At 41.8% G+C, this 17,868-nt stretch overlaps 1 protein-coding gene across 3 annotated transcripts in view; it reads left to right on the top strand.

Moving 5' to 3' along the window:
* The first annotated feature begins 282 nt into the window (after positions 1 to 282).
* rhbdf1a (rhomboid 5 homolog 1a (Drosophila)) overlaps positions 283 to 17,868 on the top strand; it is a 29,056-nt gene continuing 11,470 nt past the window's right edge. The window contains exons 1-3 of one of the 3 annotated variants that reach the window (XM_044180571.1): positions 283 to 670; positions 17,323 to 17,467; positions 17,560 to 17,699. In XM_044180571.1, coding sequence (XP_044036506.1) covers positions 17,351 to 17,467; positions 17,560 to 17,699 — 257 coding nt within the window. In that variant the 5' untranslated portion in view covers positions 283 to 670; positions 17,323 to 17,350. The remainder of the gene's footprint in view (positions 671 to 17,322; positions 17,468 to 17,559; positions 17,700 to 17,868) is intronic. The other 2 variants (XM_044180570.1, XM_044180573.1) reach the window with 2 other exon arrangements.

The raw sequence follows: 17,868 nt of genomic DNA, 5'->3' as shown, positions 1-17,868 counted from the left end.
AATTATTATGAAATGATTATTATAAAATATAGCCTATTTAAATTAATTACAATTTAAATGTAGTCATTAGGCCTAAATATTTAATTTAAGGGAGCTCTACGGAGAATTTTACATTTATGAAGTGAATCACTGCAGATGGAGAGAGTTAAACCCCGGTTTCAGCCTCCGGACCCCAATCTGGTTGAAGATATCGCTTAGTCACCGCCGTTAACCGGGAGAAGCAGCGCCTCCCTGTGTACACACCGATTGGTTGGTGATCTTGACGGGCTTGCCTTCTCCACAGACCGTCTCCAGTCCAGGGCGGGGCTGACTCTCCGCCAAACTGAATTAGGCTACAACCGGCAGAAGAAAACTTACCCCGGGTTGATCCATGGAGCAGTGTGGGAATGCTCTATCCGTAGGTGGGAAGCAGAGTACCGGACGGCAGCCACATTTCGGCCACATCACCTTGGACTGCCTCTGCTGCTGGTGCGATCAAAGTGACCAGATTTAATACCACGGCACCGGGCTTGGCTTAAAAACATCTGCGCGGTGGAGAAGAAACGTGTTTATTTCTGCGCCGCTATCAGGATGATGTGACAAACCACTCATCTGCTGCCTGGGAACAAAATCTGTGAAACCGGATTTTTTGTTTTGCTGCTGGAGATCATCTGAGCTGATTGTTATAAGGGTAAGTTGTGTCATTATTAGATGACTCCCGTGGTCGAGCATACGGAAGGCAGCAGTCGGAGGAAGCGCTCACGCGTCGTGATCGAGGAGGATCGAACGAGCTTAGACGAGTCGATTGAATAACTGGTCAATTGGTCGACATGGGAATCCTTCACATACAGGCTGGACATAGTCAGAGCTTCATTTCGGTTACAGGGTGCTGTGCCATTTGCGCTGCTTTTAGTGGAGTTTTCATAGTGAAAGTAGGCTATTTAAAGTGCTCGTGTAATTAGGTGTACTTTCAGGCCCAGTCACTTTAAAAAAAAAAAGAAAAGTGAAATACCCTACATATTCAAGATGAGTTGAAGTGGAATGAATGAGGTGTGAAATGAGCCTCATGTCCAAAATGAGATACAGGCTGAGAAGCTACATGAGCCAAAGGCTTGATGATTTGATTTCAAGATCAGGCAACATTATCTCATGTGGCTGGAGGCTGATGGAAGATAGCTCAGCCTAATTGCAATTTTGGACAAAGGAATGACTATGTTGTTGAATAATCATGCAACATGTGCATAAAGCTACAACCATGACCTCACTTATCCTTGTCCATCCTCCTCCAACTCCTCCTCTTCCACCTTCTCCTGTTCATCATCAGCATCACCACCATCTTCCTCAAAGGCAATCATGAATGTTTATGCATGTTTCTATGAATCAACAAACAGCAGCATTATTTGCTATAATATAGATAGTTACATAATTCATGATGAAAATGTGGATGAAAAGAGCAGCAAACAGCATGTACTTCTCAAATCATCTCCCTGCACTCGACTCCTTTAAACCTGAAAGTATTGTTTCTTTCTTAGAGCTTTGTTTTCTTCTGAATTGTGGGTTTCATGAGGCACTAACACATGGTGACTCAAAGTGACTCATGGCAGACTGTCACAAATACGCATACGCGTGGAGGAGCCACCTAAATGTCTAGATTTTACTCATCAGAGGTTGAAAGCTCCAGGATGGCAGCTCACATATTAACAAACTGCAAACTTGTTGACATCAGAAAGGTTACGCACTCCAGTGTCCTACAATACCTGGGCAGACTGAAGTGAAACCATAGACGTACTGTATTAGAAACTGCTGAGTTATTTTGGCAGACAGGACATAGGAGCACATGGCCGGTTTGTGTGCCCAGTGTTCCTGAAACCTTATCTCATGGAGGGAGGGGGATCATGGCTCGGGGTGATGTAATCACACCGATAAAGCAGTGCCCTGATGTGTGATAGTGGCAGTCATGCTCATCCTCTGTATCTACTCCAACTGCACCCAGAGAGAATGTTCCCAATGTGTGTGTGTGTGTTTGGATGTTTATGTGGGTGCATGTGAGTACATGATACTTGGAGAGATGGGAGTAGCTCTGCTGAGGCAGGTGGACCATCCAGGCTGGCCTGTGTTGACTGGCTGGTATGTGAGTTTTTTCAGGGGGGCTGCTGAGGGGGCCACACTGTAGTCATGCCTGCATGACTCATGGCGCGGTATCTGTCTTTCTGTCAGTCTGGCCAAGTGCACAGTCCTGTACAACTGCTTCATGGTATTGCCTTCAAAAGAGCTACAGAGCTAAGATTTTTTCGCTCAGTGGTTATGTAACACCTTCATTCATTGCCATTCTTCAAAAGATATTTCTTTCCATACATCTCAAAGCATGCATCACTATGCAATAGCACCATAGTGTTAATGTTAATGTTTTTCATATGTGGCCTAATCACTTCAAGATGATGCATCTACAAGCAGGACACAGTTTATTAGTCCAGAATGGTCTCTCTTTGTAGATTTGATGCACTGCTGATAAGATGACACAATCTTCAGTAGGACTAAAAAACAGCAATAGATTTCCTGGAAAAAGCCTTCTAAAATCTGCCTGTTCCTGGACATGGGTGTACTCTCTGTGATTGTTGGTCATTTTCTTCTTTGAGTCTCTGGATAAAGCTCTCTCCGAGTTCAAGCAAAATTAGCGTCACTGGGCTGAACAGTCCCATGTGTGCAGAGCACATGCTTCTCTAAATAACCTCAGGCTGTTTCACCAACAAACACATCTGTATCACAAGTCAAAAATTTGTTCACTTGAGAATCCTTTTTTACAGGCGACCTGAAGTTTACATTTATTACTGACCAGGTAGAAATTTGCTCTGACCATATATGTTAAAGGAGTAATACGAAATAGTAAGGTGGTATAACATACTGTATTAAGTCTATCTATAAGTCTGTCTGTATCTGTAATATTTACTGGGCATACATCTCTTAAAGGGGTCCACTATATCAATTTCTATCCTTTAGGATAATCTGATCATTCTGCATGCTTTTCATTTAAGCATTTCACATGTTCACATTCTGTTAAACTCTGAAGGGACAGGATGCTGATTTGCCCATCAAAGTTCCCTTAAACAGCTTTTGAAAAAACTTCCACACTGTATAACAATATCACATTAATGTTCTATATTCTGTATCTGCTGTATTAAAATATTAAAACACAATAGTGTTGAAGAGGTTAACATCATGCAGTGTTTGTAAAAGCTTAAGTTTAAATATTATAGAGCTGAATTACATATTTCTCTGAGACTGTCATGTATCTGTCATCACAGCCAGTGTCTGCTGCTACAGTGAAGATTGTCTTCTTGGTTGATTTGCAAATGTGGGGCACGGCAGCAGTATCTGGAGAGGTCAAACATGTTAACCAACTTGTTCTGCTACTTTAGAGACAATACACATGCTTTCCTGCTAAATATATTGGTTACAACTGTTCCCACAACTGAGCTCAAACAGAGATTAGCTTAAAAAGCATGTCAGGTATGGTTTTACAGGGGATTGATGGTGAGAGAGCCCACAGGCAGTGTTTGATCTAGTCCTCGCTCACCTAATACCTATCTGACTTTGATGTGGTTACAGTTTTGACTAAGTTGTCAGGAGCAGGAACAGTTTCTTGCATGTCAAATAATGTGGTATTTGTGGAAAACCAAAAACCGCGTTGTGTCTAGTGTCTGCTGTGCATTTGCAATAAGGAATGTAAGCAGATACATTCTGCCTTGAAATCAGAGGAAAATCTAAAACAAAACATGTATTGGTTGTGGCACATTTATTATAATTATACAGGAAGTGTGGTGTTTGTTGCTTGACAGATCATCATCCTATGGCTGCTTGTCTGTCTCCCTAGAAATATGGTATACTGAGTATTGCAAGATCTCAGAGTGCATCCCCTGTTGATGGCTTGGTTGTGTGACTCACAGCCATTGCATCCAATTGTTCCCGTCCCATGACATCTTGGCGGTGGCATGATGCAGTGGTAGCCATGTCGGTGTAGTCAGTTGTGATGTAATGCTGTAATGCAGCAGCAGGGCTATTTCAGGTCTACCTCTGAGCCTCCAAGGCCTCTGTCTGCCAACATGCCACCCAGCCCTTCTCACAGTCAGCACCTCATCTGTCATAAGCCAGACAGTCATACATGAACCGGCATTCACAGAATTTACTAGAAACCTTTTATGCTCTGAGAAAAGTCAGAGGTATGACTAAATTGAAAATACAGGTTACTATGAATTGTTTTCACAGTTATTTGGTTTAGGCCACCATTAGGATGTAGCAGAGATGAAAACATCTAATTTGGGGGTTGGTAGTTACAGGGTGTTTTTGGTTCCATAGCTTGTGTTCTCACTGACATGGTGTCTGAGGCTGGTTAACCTCAGGACAAAGCTCATTTTCAGGGCTGTGGGAATGCTGTGTGTTTTTTCTCAGAAGGCTTGTGCTTAAAGACAAGCACCAATGGCTCCTTGTACTTTGATCTTCCTCTTTGAATGTGAAGAGCTCTCAGAGGGTGTGTTCGCAGATAACCCAATAAATATCTTTCTTTACCAGGTGCCTTGAGACAGAAATAGACAGTATATATCAAGTATGTTGCAATTGCGTAGTCTTCCCTTGACAGAGGGTTTTGTTTCAAAACTTACACAACAGTAGTACAACTTTATGGTCAACCCTTCTTAAGTTTGACTTATTACAGAAGAGTTAGACAGACTAGAACTTAATATTGAAAATACATCCAGAAAATGTGTGTTGCTAATCCACATTGGATACTGTACTGCAATACATGCAGCACAGGCCTCAACTGTTGCAATGATAGCACTGTGTTGTGTCTGTTTACTTTTTCTCAGATCATTGTCAGACCAGAGGACCAACTTAAGGAACACCCTGACTGATACATTATCCCAGCAATGTTACAGCAACGATGAGAGTGCAGTTTTAAATAGGATAGCCTTCCCCCAGCCCCCTTCACTCCTCCCCCTGCCCCTCTATCTTTGGCACAGTCAGTCGTCATACCCAGAGGCTGTGAATCCTCATTGTGTACCAGACTGCTAAACTCAAGTTGACTGTTCCCTGAATGGAACTGCACACACACAGTTATATCTGGACCGTTTCAGCAGTCCCACCAACATCACATACCACGCGCCAAACTCACTCCAGCAGCTTTCCCAGAATTGAGGGTGTGTTTTGGACTCCTCTGTGACTTTTCTTTTACTGGCATTTTTCGGAAGAGGTGGATCTTAGTCAGTTTGAATGCTCTTTTCTTTTGACTGAACTTGAACCATGTAAGTGTTGAAATACCAGTGCTGAGAGGTCACCAAAGTGTGCTCATCGTGCATTTTAGGTCCTATTTTATTATTAAGTTGTACTTTTCATACAAATAGATTTGGGTTAATCTGTTGGACTGTGTTAAATGTTTGTCAGTCAGACGGACTGACGTGGCATCAAGCCAGGTGCCATTGGCATATTTGAACAAGTACCTGATCCTGTAACTCTCAGCTTTCCTTTTCTACTGAGTCTGCTTCGCTTCACACCCGTGCCAACTTTCCCTTCCATTTGCCAGTTGACAGAGCTTGTAATGCCACGTGCCAGGGAAAATGATGTAAAGCCTCTCATTTATGGTGCCCAGCTGATCACGCCCAGTTATAGTGAAGGCATCACGCTTGAAGCCTAATATATGGTGACGCATATTCACTCAGAACAATCATGAACAGTAATACAATTGAAAAGTAATTTGTTCCTGGAGCCTGTCAGGGTTTGTACTCCCATTCTGTTAGTTTCACTTCTTTCATCTTGTCTGAATTAGACATTCTGTCTACTCACCAATATTACATTTCCTGATTATTTGTCGCTCCTACATGACAATATTTGCTTGCTGTCAAACCAGAGCAGAGTAAGGAAGCATCCCTACATGTGTGCTCTGTGACCTGGGGGGGAAAACTGACTTTATTTCCATAGACAAAGAGTCTGTGTGTTTTCTTCAGTTAAATCAGGACTGAGGAGGCGTCCCCCTCACTGGGGCTGTGACTGTCCCAGAGGACCTGCCCCAGCCTTCCCAGTTTTCCTGTACTTTTGTCGGGAGTTTTCCACAGATCTCTTGGCCCAGCTGCATGTCTTCATTCTTCACCCTTCCTCCCCCATCATCCTTGCTTTTATATGTCCCTGATCCCAGGTCGGAGACCCTGGCTTCACCTCTGGGTGTTTCCCTCGTTGCCCCTCATTTCCTCAGAGTAGCCTATATCAGAGTCTAGATTATTAGGTGGTAAATACATGATATGATTATGTCATGGGTGACATACAGCAGTGGATGGATGTCAGACAACTGAAAATCTGAAATTAGGTTTTATTTGCTTTGATCACTGGCCTGTTCTGTAGCAGACTGCTTTTGTGTGCTCTACAAATAACATCCTGAACGATATGAATGCAGCGGTGCACAGATTCTGTTGTTATTGTATCCTCTTCATGTTGATAGCACTTTGGCAGAAGAAACACAGATAGGGTTAGTTTTGGGTTAAATATATATATTAATAAAATATAAATTGTAAAAAATAATTTTGCTACTTATATGAATGAATGAATTAGTGCGTGTAATGCAACTGTTCTGAGTTTAGTGCTATTCAAGTCACATATTTACCATGTACACAGTAACACATGGATCTGTGAATGTTTTTTTAGTATCTGGATTTTCTGAGAACTGTCTTTGAAAACCAGTAATAGAAATGGCGCTGCCTTGATGAGTGATTCTCACTTGTTTTGACACAGAGACCCAAATCTCACCTCACGTTTATCTGAGTCATTGCTCCACAATCTACATTGTTCACAGCCTCTGCCAAAATGTATTGTGACCCACATTTGTGTCCCACCACAGTGATGAGTAACTGTCAGACCCACAGATTTCTCCTGTGGGTTGCAAATGTCAGCGACTATATTAGAAACATGCTGTTTGTAAAGTAATTTTTTTTACCCTCAGTTTGAGCAGAGGGTATGCTGTAGTTGATGTACAGTATGTGCGATTAATGTGATTAATGCTCTTCCCACCACATGCAGCGCTAGGAACTGGAGCACATACTGTAGCTGTGAGTAAGAACTTATCTGTTGGTCAAACCACTTTATCTTCAATAAGTCATACCCATCCAGATAACATTTGTGCATGTAAGACATATATGCCTGTGTAACAGATGAAAGAGATTTAAATATGGGAGCTTTATTAAAATGACCTAGTTGTTGTGTCCCGTCCTGGAGCCGAAAGACTAAATAAGTCCTGCTGTTGTTGCCTCTGCTAAAATAAAATTCTCCTACCTGCAACTGAATCAAGTTTGGACTGTCATCCCAAACAGAAAATCTGGCCCTATGTGACAGTGATACGTGACACTAAATGTGTTTTGGTGCAGAAGGAAGCTGCTGGCTCCAATTGATATTCCCTGTCCTTCACTTGACTCTTAACTCAGGCTGTGCACACCTACACATACACACTGCACATGCACATGCTCACTCGTCCACATGTGTGCGTGTGTACATAAAATTCACAGCCTGCAGTGGTGAAAATCAATGCAGTCAATAATCTGTACTCTGGGCTGTTACATCTTTCAAGGAGACATTTTCTGAAATTGCATGTGAAGGTGGCGTTTTAATGTCAGCAAGTGCACAAAATGAAATGTTTAAAACATTTAGGGGTAAAAACCTTAATTAGACTTTGCTATGAAGGTTGAGGGAATCTATTAAAAATTGCTAATACAGTCGAGGGTGATTCATGTGGGAAAGAATAAATCAGTCAAACATTTAAATATTCTAATATTATAATGAATGATTGATATCCTGCGTTCGTGACTAGTGATTGTAAGCTGTCCTTAACATTTTTGTTTTTCATTTACGAATGTTTGATGTGTTTTTAGTACACATATGTTTTTGTATCACATCCTTGATATGGGTGTTCCTCCTCTCTTGTTGATACAGGTTCACTTAATGTGCTTTTGGAGAGATTAAGCAGTTATTGTGGACATGGAAGTCCAACAGCAGCTGTCAACAAGAAAAAGAAAGCAACTTAAGAGGGGTTTTCATACTTACTCAGTTTTCTTTGACCAATTTTGAGAAAAAAGTGAGTTATTGTATACTGACTGATAATGATTGTATACTATTGTTATACTGACCAAAAGTTGACTGTTTTGGAAAAGCCTTTTAAATTAGGCATTTTGTTAGCCTCTGAGTCCTTCGTCATCATGTTGTGGATTAGTTTACCCTTTGAGAATCTAATTTTAAAGTAATGGTATAATTGAATAAGAATTCAGTTTAACCCATCATTCCTTATCGGAAACCCTGTTAAGTGTCAACTTTGGGAATGACTCTGTAAAGCTCTGTGTGTTATTAAAGACTAGACACCATTCTCTCCTCTGCTTGAATCCATGCTAATATGGCAAATTCCCATTATCCCAGTGTTACAGGCCACACTTCATCTCCTCTCTTCAATAGACATGTTAGCTTTGATGTCACACTGCACTGAGATCTCACTCTCTGGCCGCTCTGCGCCAGGCCGGAATGGGCGGCAGGCCTGACTCAAACAAGGTCCATTATTTTCTGCGTACAGTGACGTATGCTTCATCATGGCCAGGGATGTGATGTGTATGTTTACATGTGCAATGTGGATGTGTTCCTGTGCATGTGAGCAAGTATATGTTGTTTCCGTGGTTGTGTGGACCGGACACGGATAATGCGCCCGGTCTGCAGTGTGTTTCCTGCCTTCGTTTGCGCTTCTCTCCCCCTCCTCTGCTCTGCACTTCCTTCCTTCCAGCACTCCTTGGTAAAATAAGCAGTAACCTGACCTCTCTCCATGCTGGTGGTCTCCCACAGAGGATGTGAGATGACAGAGATGATGGCTCTCCTTTGTGAAGTATTTTTAATCCTGTTGATTGATTAGATCACAAAGATAAACCTAAACAGTTGTGATAGTAACATGACACTGTGTGCTGTGTTTTCTCCGTTTTTATGACTTGATAAGCTTAGCTTGGATATAGCTTTTGTCCATTAACCAAAAATGCCAATACGATGTCTCTGCTAAACCATAATGAAGTTAACTCGTCTTGTGTCCTACCCTGAGTAATTATCTTAGCCGGGAATTTGCTTAATGCACCATTTCCATTGATGGAGGAATGAAAACTTAAGCCTGCTCTTGCTTTTTTTGACTACGATCAGGCTCTACAATGACCCTTGTTCAGCCCAGTCTACATCAGGCCATACAATGCAGCCTTTTGTATGCTTGATTCAGGCTGATATCATGCTGGAAACTATTTAGATGGGGATCACATGTTGTTAGGGCACGCTGTTTCTGAGATTCTCCTCTTACTCACTTAACGAGAGAATGTCAAACTTCCCGTAGACAATAAGGTGCTTGTTTGTAGTCTCAGGACACATTTGGGAGGACAGGATGCTACAAAAAAGAGGGCTTACTTCCCTTTGTTGTCTAAAGCATCTTCTCTTAGTAAGCCATAAATCTAAGATGTTGTGTCAAACCAGGGCAGGTCAAGGGGTGAGAAATACACTACAAGTTTGTCAGAAAGTCTGATGCTTGTGTTATTGATCTCCTGATTATGGCGAGTAGTGCAAACAGATCTTTGACATTTATATCTTTGACAAGGGTTGTCAAACTAGACCAAAATCATCAACATTTTGATCTGGTTTGACAGCCCTTGTCTAATTTGGAAATTTAATATGGAATTTAAAGTATTTTGCTTTGGAAAAGACATTCAAATTTATGAGACTCTGTCATTGTCTGTAAAATTACAAATTATGCAGCAGGTCTTTTTGAAAAAACTTTTTTAATCCAATTATATTTATTTCATGATTATCATTCATGCTATCTATTATGCAGACAGAATCTTAGCTTAATCTAATTGCTTCTCATCCCATATTTTTATTTGGCCATTGTAGCTGTTGGCTTTAAACATCTACCACAGTTCTCTGTTAGCCTCTGAGATGAGGTCATGTCCTCTGGAGTATTACAGTCTTGTTGAATTTCATTAACAGTCCTTGTTTGTCATGCACATACTCTCTTTTGCCCCAGTGTGGAGTTGTACAGTAGGTTTCAGGAGCTGCTGGATTTTCCCACTCTGTGGTAGGCACTGAGCTTCCTTGTAGGGTACAGCTGGAGATAGAGTAAGTTGAAGATAAGCTTCTACAGTAAACAAAGAGGTTTCAGGTCTAGCAGCTGAAGTCCCTGCCTAAAACGAACTGCTTATCAACTGCTTTATCCCAAAGTGGTGAAGGCTGTTTCACTGTGAGCTTATTCAACAGGGTGTTACCTGATCTAACTGAAGTGGCCATGGAGTTGTTGTACTTGTTACTGTATAGAACCATATCTAGTTGTCTTGGCCTGTGAGGTATATATAGCCCACACCGAGGGAGTTTTTACTGTCAGCTTCTTCCCCAAGATTAGAGACACAAACACAGCTCTGGACTGAGACATGACACGGATTTAGTAAGTGAGCCTTATTTTTCCACTGAAGAGAAAGCAGGCCTTTACTATTTGTTATGAGCTGAAACAGGCCCATTAACAATCCTGAGAAAAGAGGCGCTTTAGCTAGGGGGCCTCGGCCATGTGCACTGTAGCGCCAGTAGGAAGTATGTAGTAAATAATTCACCTGTGCAGAATGACTAAATAATTCAAGTGCTGAATAAGCCACACATGTAATAATGTTTCACCTGTATTGCAAAAGAAGAAGAAGAACACTTTGTGCTAAGCAGAGCTGATATTCTGTTTGTAAACACTGAGATTAAAGTAATTGTATATCTTGGTTTCTGTGTTCTGTTAACACATCTCACCTCTCCTTCATATTGATTTCCTGTGCAGGATATTGCTGCACATAGAAAGGCTGGGTCATGTGCTGATAAAATAACCAAGCGCAATTTTCCAGGACCTGCATTCGCCTGGCAATATATAAGGCTTTGTAGAGGTAGACGGGAAGCGGTGCAGGCAATACAAAAATGAATGCAGATATTGCTTCTAGTGGTGGTCATTAAATGGACGCATCCAGTTCCATAAAACTAGTTTGATGTGCATAGCTTTGAGAGGTGTAGTTTGCTTTTGAAAGAAAACAGCCCACTGCGCAGAGATCTGTAGCAGGATATTTTTTATGTTGGTCTACAGTTTCATCCAGACGTACATTTGCAGTTGAGCTCTATAAATACACCACATGCCCACAGCCCACTGTTAGGAGGCCATTTATACTTTCATGAGCTATTCATATCTCTGGCACTCGATCCTGTCATTTAGTAAACACTGTTATGACCGCGAGGGAGCCTGGCAATAGACCCAATACAAAATCTGTCACTCCAGACTGAAACCACTGAGACTAAAAGGTTAAGTCTCCATTGTAAAATCCCACCTAGTGTTGACAGCCTGAGCTAAAGATCTGTGGAAAACATGGGAAAAGGCATGAGTTGCTCCACCCTTCTTGGCTGGGTGTCAGCCATGCCCACCCTCAGCCACCCACCTTACCAGTCACAGCAGCCCCGCCTGCCCACCATGCCTGCGCCTCAGCTAGCTGTGACACTTGATCTCAGGGTCAGCTGCGACAGATATTTCTGCTGTGTGTGTTTTTTAATGTCGTAAGGCCTGGTTTGATGTGACAGCCTGTCAGGTGTCACTAGGGTCAGTTCAGATGACTGCAGCTTTACTGGTGCTCAGTTGCACTTCACTCTCTGGCCTGCGGCTGTTTTTTGCGAAGTATTTTTTCCCTGTAAGATGGGCAGAAAGAGAGATAGAGACAGGCTTTAAGCCTGGATTGACAACCACAGCTCAATTTTATTTTTGTTGAGAAGCAAATTGTGCAGCCATGTGTTATAGTCACACTGTTTTCATAGTCGCCAGAGCAGCCAGAAATGAGGAGACACATTAGGGAAATGCTCTAATTACATCCGTTGTTATCATAGATGTAACTCCAAATCAACTTCCACAACTAGTTAAGTCACCAGGCATTAATGTATAACAGTAAAACACATTTATTTTAGTACCTGTTTCTCTTTCTGTTTCAGTTCTCCTCACCAAAATGTATTATCAGTAGCTTTGTCAGCTTCTTAATTCATCCCGGTCGGAAACACAATGTGCTATATAAAGATCAAAAGCATTTTTCTGCAATTAATGCACAGATGGGCCTTGGATGCTTGTAGGAACAGTTGCTGTTGCTTCTTCATATTGTTTCTCAGATGCCTCCACCCAGTCACTACAATGACTGTGTGGTCATGAGTTTCTGCTCATCATTACGAAACTCCATTTAAGGGAACTACAGTATATTGAGGTTGATTTCACAATGACAGCATTAAGTGTGTCTGATCTAGATGGCATTTCATTTGAGAAAATGTCTTATTTGCTTTGTATGTGTTCTTATATTGAGAAGAGCCTTTACCAAGAATGTATCTTGTTATATTATTGAGAGACGTGACTGCCTGAATAGCCTAGTTTCCCTCCATTGTTTCCAGTGTCAAGCATTGCCTCCAGAATGGAGTGAAACATAAGAAACAATACATAGTAGTGAATGACTAACTGTTAGAGCATGGGGGAAACCAAACATAACTTGTTTGTGCCATTAGGTTTTCAGTAAGAATCTGTTAATCAATCTGGAACCTGCTTACTTTACACAGAATTGTAGCAACATTACTCGATATTGAAAAGCTTGCTAATACATAGAAAAATGTTTAGGTAACACTACAATAATAATATGAGTCTAAGTGGTCAAAAAGTTGACCTGTAGTGGACAAAGAAGCAGAAGCAACATGCAGAAAGAGAATGAGGATGAAAGAAGGAAAGGAGGAACAAAGGCCTGAGGCCAGGAAGCGCTGCAGCTCTTAAGAAGGAGGTATCCGGATTTCTCACTACCCAGATTAATGAGGTCATCCATCATGGCGCCTACCCATGCATTGTAGGTGGCAATTCCTCCTACCTACTGTCCACCCTGACTCTATAATCCCTGCGAGGAGCAAGCAGGGCCCTACCTGGCCAGCCGTCTGAGGTTGCATCAGCCTTTATCACACAGCTCTGTCAGCCACCCTCAGTGTGGCTGCAGCTAGTCTGCCTCCTGTAGAGTAGCGCATAGCAGTAGAGTACACACAGTACCCGGAAACCAGCCAGCTCCTGTCCATAATGGTTAGACTTCATGTGGTTTTCTTCTCTGCCATTTCAGCTTGGTTTAGTTTCAGCCAGAGAACTTGAAGAATGTTGGTATGGCATGCACAGAGATTAGAAATGGCCCCGGATAGAGAAGATTTCAAGAATGTACAATTATTTCACAAGACTATCCCAAATATTTAATTCATAAATTATTTTTCTAAAACATGTGATATGATAGATTCATGTGCACTTTGTAGATAATATGTGTTTGGTTTAAAAAGCTCTGTGTCCATCATTTCTCTTCATGTATGGTAGTGAATAGGAACTGAAGATGTTAAAGAAGGCATCTGCAGAAAAGATGACCAATCCAATGTAAAAGAGGCCATGGCCAGATTACTGTTTTATTTATGATGAATGTGAAGCAGGAGTGCAATGCTCTCTAGCAAGCCTCTGCACATATTTGAAGCGTAAGAGTGATTGTAGAAAACTGGTTATGTTGTGCACAATGAACAAGCACAAAATTAAGCAGTAGCATGGCCCCCACCCTCACTAAGCTTTTCTTTACTCCAGTTTAAGTGTGTTCAGGGTGGCACTTACAGCTCCATCCACTGAGCCAGTCTTCTGTTTGACTTTAAGCCTCACCTGTGACAGCTGGGCCTCTGTTGTCAAAAGCCAGTGCCTTTCTCCGCATGACTGAGACCATTACCAAGTGATTATATTAAATGATGGCATGGAAAACTTCAGTGGGCTTGAGTTTGTATTCAGAACGTATTACAATAGATTGCAGCTCCCCAGACAGAGAAAGAGAGTGCTGGTTATGCCTGTCAACCCCAGTCATTATGGACTGCTGGACATCTCTGCACCTGGAGAGATGTCAGCTTGTCCTCTGTGTTTTGACCACCTGTCTGTCTTCCCCTGCCTAATGGAGAGAAGAAGTGGCCTGGAGAAGCAATGTCAGCCCCAGAATTAAAAACAATCCATGCAGGGTTGTCATGGGTCTCGTGATTGAGTAGGAAGTGTTAGATTCACACAAGGACCAAACGACGGCAGGAAGCCAATCTTGCAAGGCGAGGAGTTATGGGTGTGGGTGTTTTCCCTCTTGAATCTTGAAGGCAAAACAAATCTCTTTGAGAAACTAGATTAAATCAAGGTGGTCTAAAGAATGCGAGCCTCAAATCAGTGCTGGGAATGTAAACACTTTAGGAAACAGTTACACGCTTCAAATTGTTTCCATGCATCTCAACCAGAAAAAAGCGCAATCACCTTGAGGGTAAGATAAGACATTGTGGTGCATTAGCTAAGCAGTTGGTCAGGTAGAATGAATTCAGTACTGTAGTCTTGTCTAACTGAGCCAGTGCTTTACAACTGATTTTCTTTTACCGTCAAACTTGACCATGAACAGATAACATGCACTGTCAAGGGAGGGCTAATTCTCCAGCCTGGATAATTGCCAAACACAGAATTCAATCAGCTCTCCTTCCCCCAAGGATATCTTTCCTTCTGAAGGACTTCCTGCCTATGAAGACCCGAGACATGAGTCGCAGGCCCATGCCAGTTCAGCTGACATGTTGACTTTGGAGGAGAACAAGAGAGAAAGAGGGAGACAGACTTCCAAGGCACTTGGTTTGGCTGTCTTTCGAATGTTTACCTTTGGCTATGACCAAATGCTCTTACAACCCACTGATCAGCAGACTAATGGACTATACTAAACTATAACAATAGCTGTATGACTGCATTAATGCATCACATTTTGCTGGCATCTTCTGCAAGACTACTTTTACATGTCTATGTATTGAAGTGTATTTGGCATGATCAAAAAACAGTTTTTGCTGCTGTTTGAGATTCAGATATTTATTAATGGCGCTGGTCTCAGTGTCATATAAAGCTGTCAGATATTTCAGCCACCATCTCACTTCATTTACATAGTTTGACTGTTTTTTAAGTCTGTCTGTGGGGGTTTATTTTGGCTAGCAAGTAGACAGCAGGCATAAGGAAATGATGAAGCTAAAATTGCCTGTAAATGCCAGTCACTCACACAGAGACCACATGCAAGTAAAGACGAGAAGAGTGGGAGACAGTAGGAAAAAAGCCTAAAGCAGGAGGAAAAGTGCAGCGCAGGAATAATGAGGGTTGTTTAGTTTGCTTCCACCTGTCCCTCAACTCAGAATTCAGTGAAAACAGAGTTAAAGCAGGAGGAGCCAAAGCTTAAGCAATCAAACAATGTTTAGCATGGAGGAAAATTGGGTTCCCTCACTGGCTGCTTTCAGTTCAGTCCCAGTCTGTTTCAATCTGCAACCCTGAAGCTGGTGCCCATCACTGATCTGCTCTGTATCAGGAGCCCTGCTGTTTGAACTAATGGCGAAAGTAATTAAATGTCGGGTGTTCTAGCCTGGGGTAAGGGAGAGGGCTGTTGTGCACAAGCAGAGATACTGGTGTCAGATTTGCATTTATGTTAGAAGCCAGTTCATGAGAGAGATGTGATGATTGTTCTCAGTGCATTTACAGACAGATGAAATTGCAGTCTTTTTTTTTAGTAATACAAAAAAATCATGAGTGAACTCATGTTGACGGCAATTAGATGGGTTAAAGTAGAGTGAAGCAGAATGTGTCAAAATGTGTCACTTTTCACTCTGTTTACTGGTCCTCATCCACCCATCTCTCTCTGTTTCCCACACTTGAGAGTCTCTGACTCTGCCCCAGCCAGCTTTGGTCCAGTCTGCCTTTCTAATCTGGTATCTGCTAATCAGTCCAGACAATGTCACTGGAGGTCAAACAACATTCAATATAAAAACCTAATACATGCACAAGGCCAAAACCATCCAGACTGACAGTGAATGAAAGATGAAACCCCACTATAGCAACTCACCATGCACACTATAAACATCCAATTTGGTTTTTCAGCGCACTCAATAACTCTATTATGGCATAAATGTCAGCATATGATATAGTAACTATACCGGTGTCCTTCTGTGAACTGGTGAATTGAGAAATATCTGACAGCGAAAGCTAGACTGTATTTAAATATTCACACATTGGTGATGACCCCTGCTGCCCTCAGGCTGAGGTTTTCCTTCCGTCTCTGTTGAGATCTACTGACAACACTTCCCATCATCACTTGGGCTAAAATAAAAGCCTGTGGTGTGTTAAAATGGCAACGTGAAGCAGATGGACTTTTTTCAAGGAGCTGGATCTGTATCAGAAGAAGTGATGACGTGACCTGTTGTGACTGTTCAAAGCTCAAAGCCACTGATGTGACATCAAGACTGAGTGTGTGACGATGCCATCTTGTGAGGCATTTTAACTAAAATACCTCTGAAACAGAAATAACTTAAGGACAGGAAAGGGTTTTTTTCAAACTCATTTGGTTTTGTAAAAGCTCCATAGCTGAGATTGTGCCCTCTTTCACAAGTTTACACATTTGTGCTTTGCAGAAAGGCATTATTTTGTACATTCCTCTTGTCTGCATAGTGAAGGATTGCTTTAATCAATAATGAATGCATAACTATGCATACACAAATTTTTGTGGGATGCTGCTTGATCATTTGAAGTGCAAATGGTGGCTGTTTACTGTTAAGGGGAAAAAGGGTAAATTCAGTTTTCCATGGGAATAATGGGAATTAAGAAAATTACAGGAAATGAATCACCAGGCCCAGAGAAATGAAGTTAGATGATGGGACAGTAAAATGGGGGGCTGATGATAACAAGGCTGCAGCTACAGGCAGGCTGTCTGATGGTGAGGTTTACTGCTACTGTGTTACTCGTCATGGAAAGGCATACACAGTCATTAGTCTCTGATAAATGTCTGCTGGAAGCAGAGCAACTTTTAACCACAAATAAGGATTAAGTTTGATTTTAACTGTAGAATTAAGGGATTATTTTTAAGACTTCAAACTTCCTCACTCTCCAGCACAACTATTTTTTGCTTTTTTAAATGGCTCTGTGAACTGTTTTGGGGAAGGGGTAAACAGCTCTAGACTCTACAGTCTCTCTCTTCTCAGTGGTTTCCCCTTTACTATCCAATGAACAGAAATATGTGAACGCCCATGCTTGAATCAAATAAGGGGCCTTAGCACCCTCTTGTGAAACAATTTTGCAGCATAAAATCATTGCGACCATCATGTTTATAGCTGCAAACAAAACCCTTAAAATTTTGATTTTGCATTTTAAAGTAAGTAATTAAAGATTACATGTAATTCACTGAGACTCAAACATCTTCTTCTCCTTCTCTGTCTGTGTAGCTGGCAGGCCTGGGGTGGGACAGAGAACATGGCTGAACCACGGCGGGAAAGCACCAGCAGCCTGCAGAGGAAGAAACCTCCCTGGCTCAGACTGGACATTCCCACGGCTCAGATGTCACTAGACGAGCCTCCCACTTTTGTTCAGGTGGTCTTTCTCGCTGAATCCCCTTCTTGTTTTTTGTCACCTTTGTCATGACTTGTGTTCACCATTTTTATTATGCTTCCTTTCCCGTGTAGCCGGTGAAGAGGCAGGGCTTCCTGCGCAGTATCAGCATGCCAGTGGAGACCTCTCACCTCCAGTCCCCACCCCGCGACCTCTTTGACACCCGGCGGCCTGTCTTGCAACGCCAGTCATCCATCACGCAGACCATAAAGAGGTAAAAGCAGTTATCAATACACTGGATTTATATATTGACACCTTGATATATGTGGGTTGTACCCTGCATTAAGATTATAATATGAAGAACTTCACAACTCTTTTGCAGAGAAGCATGTAAATATATATATATATATATATATATATATATATATATATATATATATATA

The sequence above is a fragment of the Siniperca chuatsi genome, linkage group LG21 (assembly GCF_020085105.1).
Source record: "Siniperca chuatsi isolate FFG_IHB_CAS linkage group LG21, ASM2008510v1, whole genome shotgun sequence".
NCBI classification, from domain to species: Eukaryota; Metazoa; Chordata; class Actinopteri; order Centrarchiformes; family Sinipercidae; genus Siniperca; species Siniperca chuatsi.
This window is presented reverse-complemented; position numbering and strand designations above follow the sequence as displayed.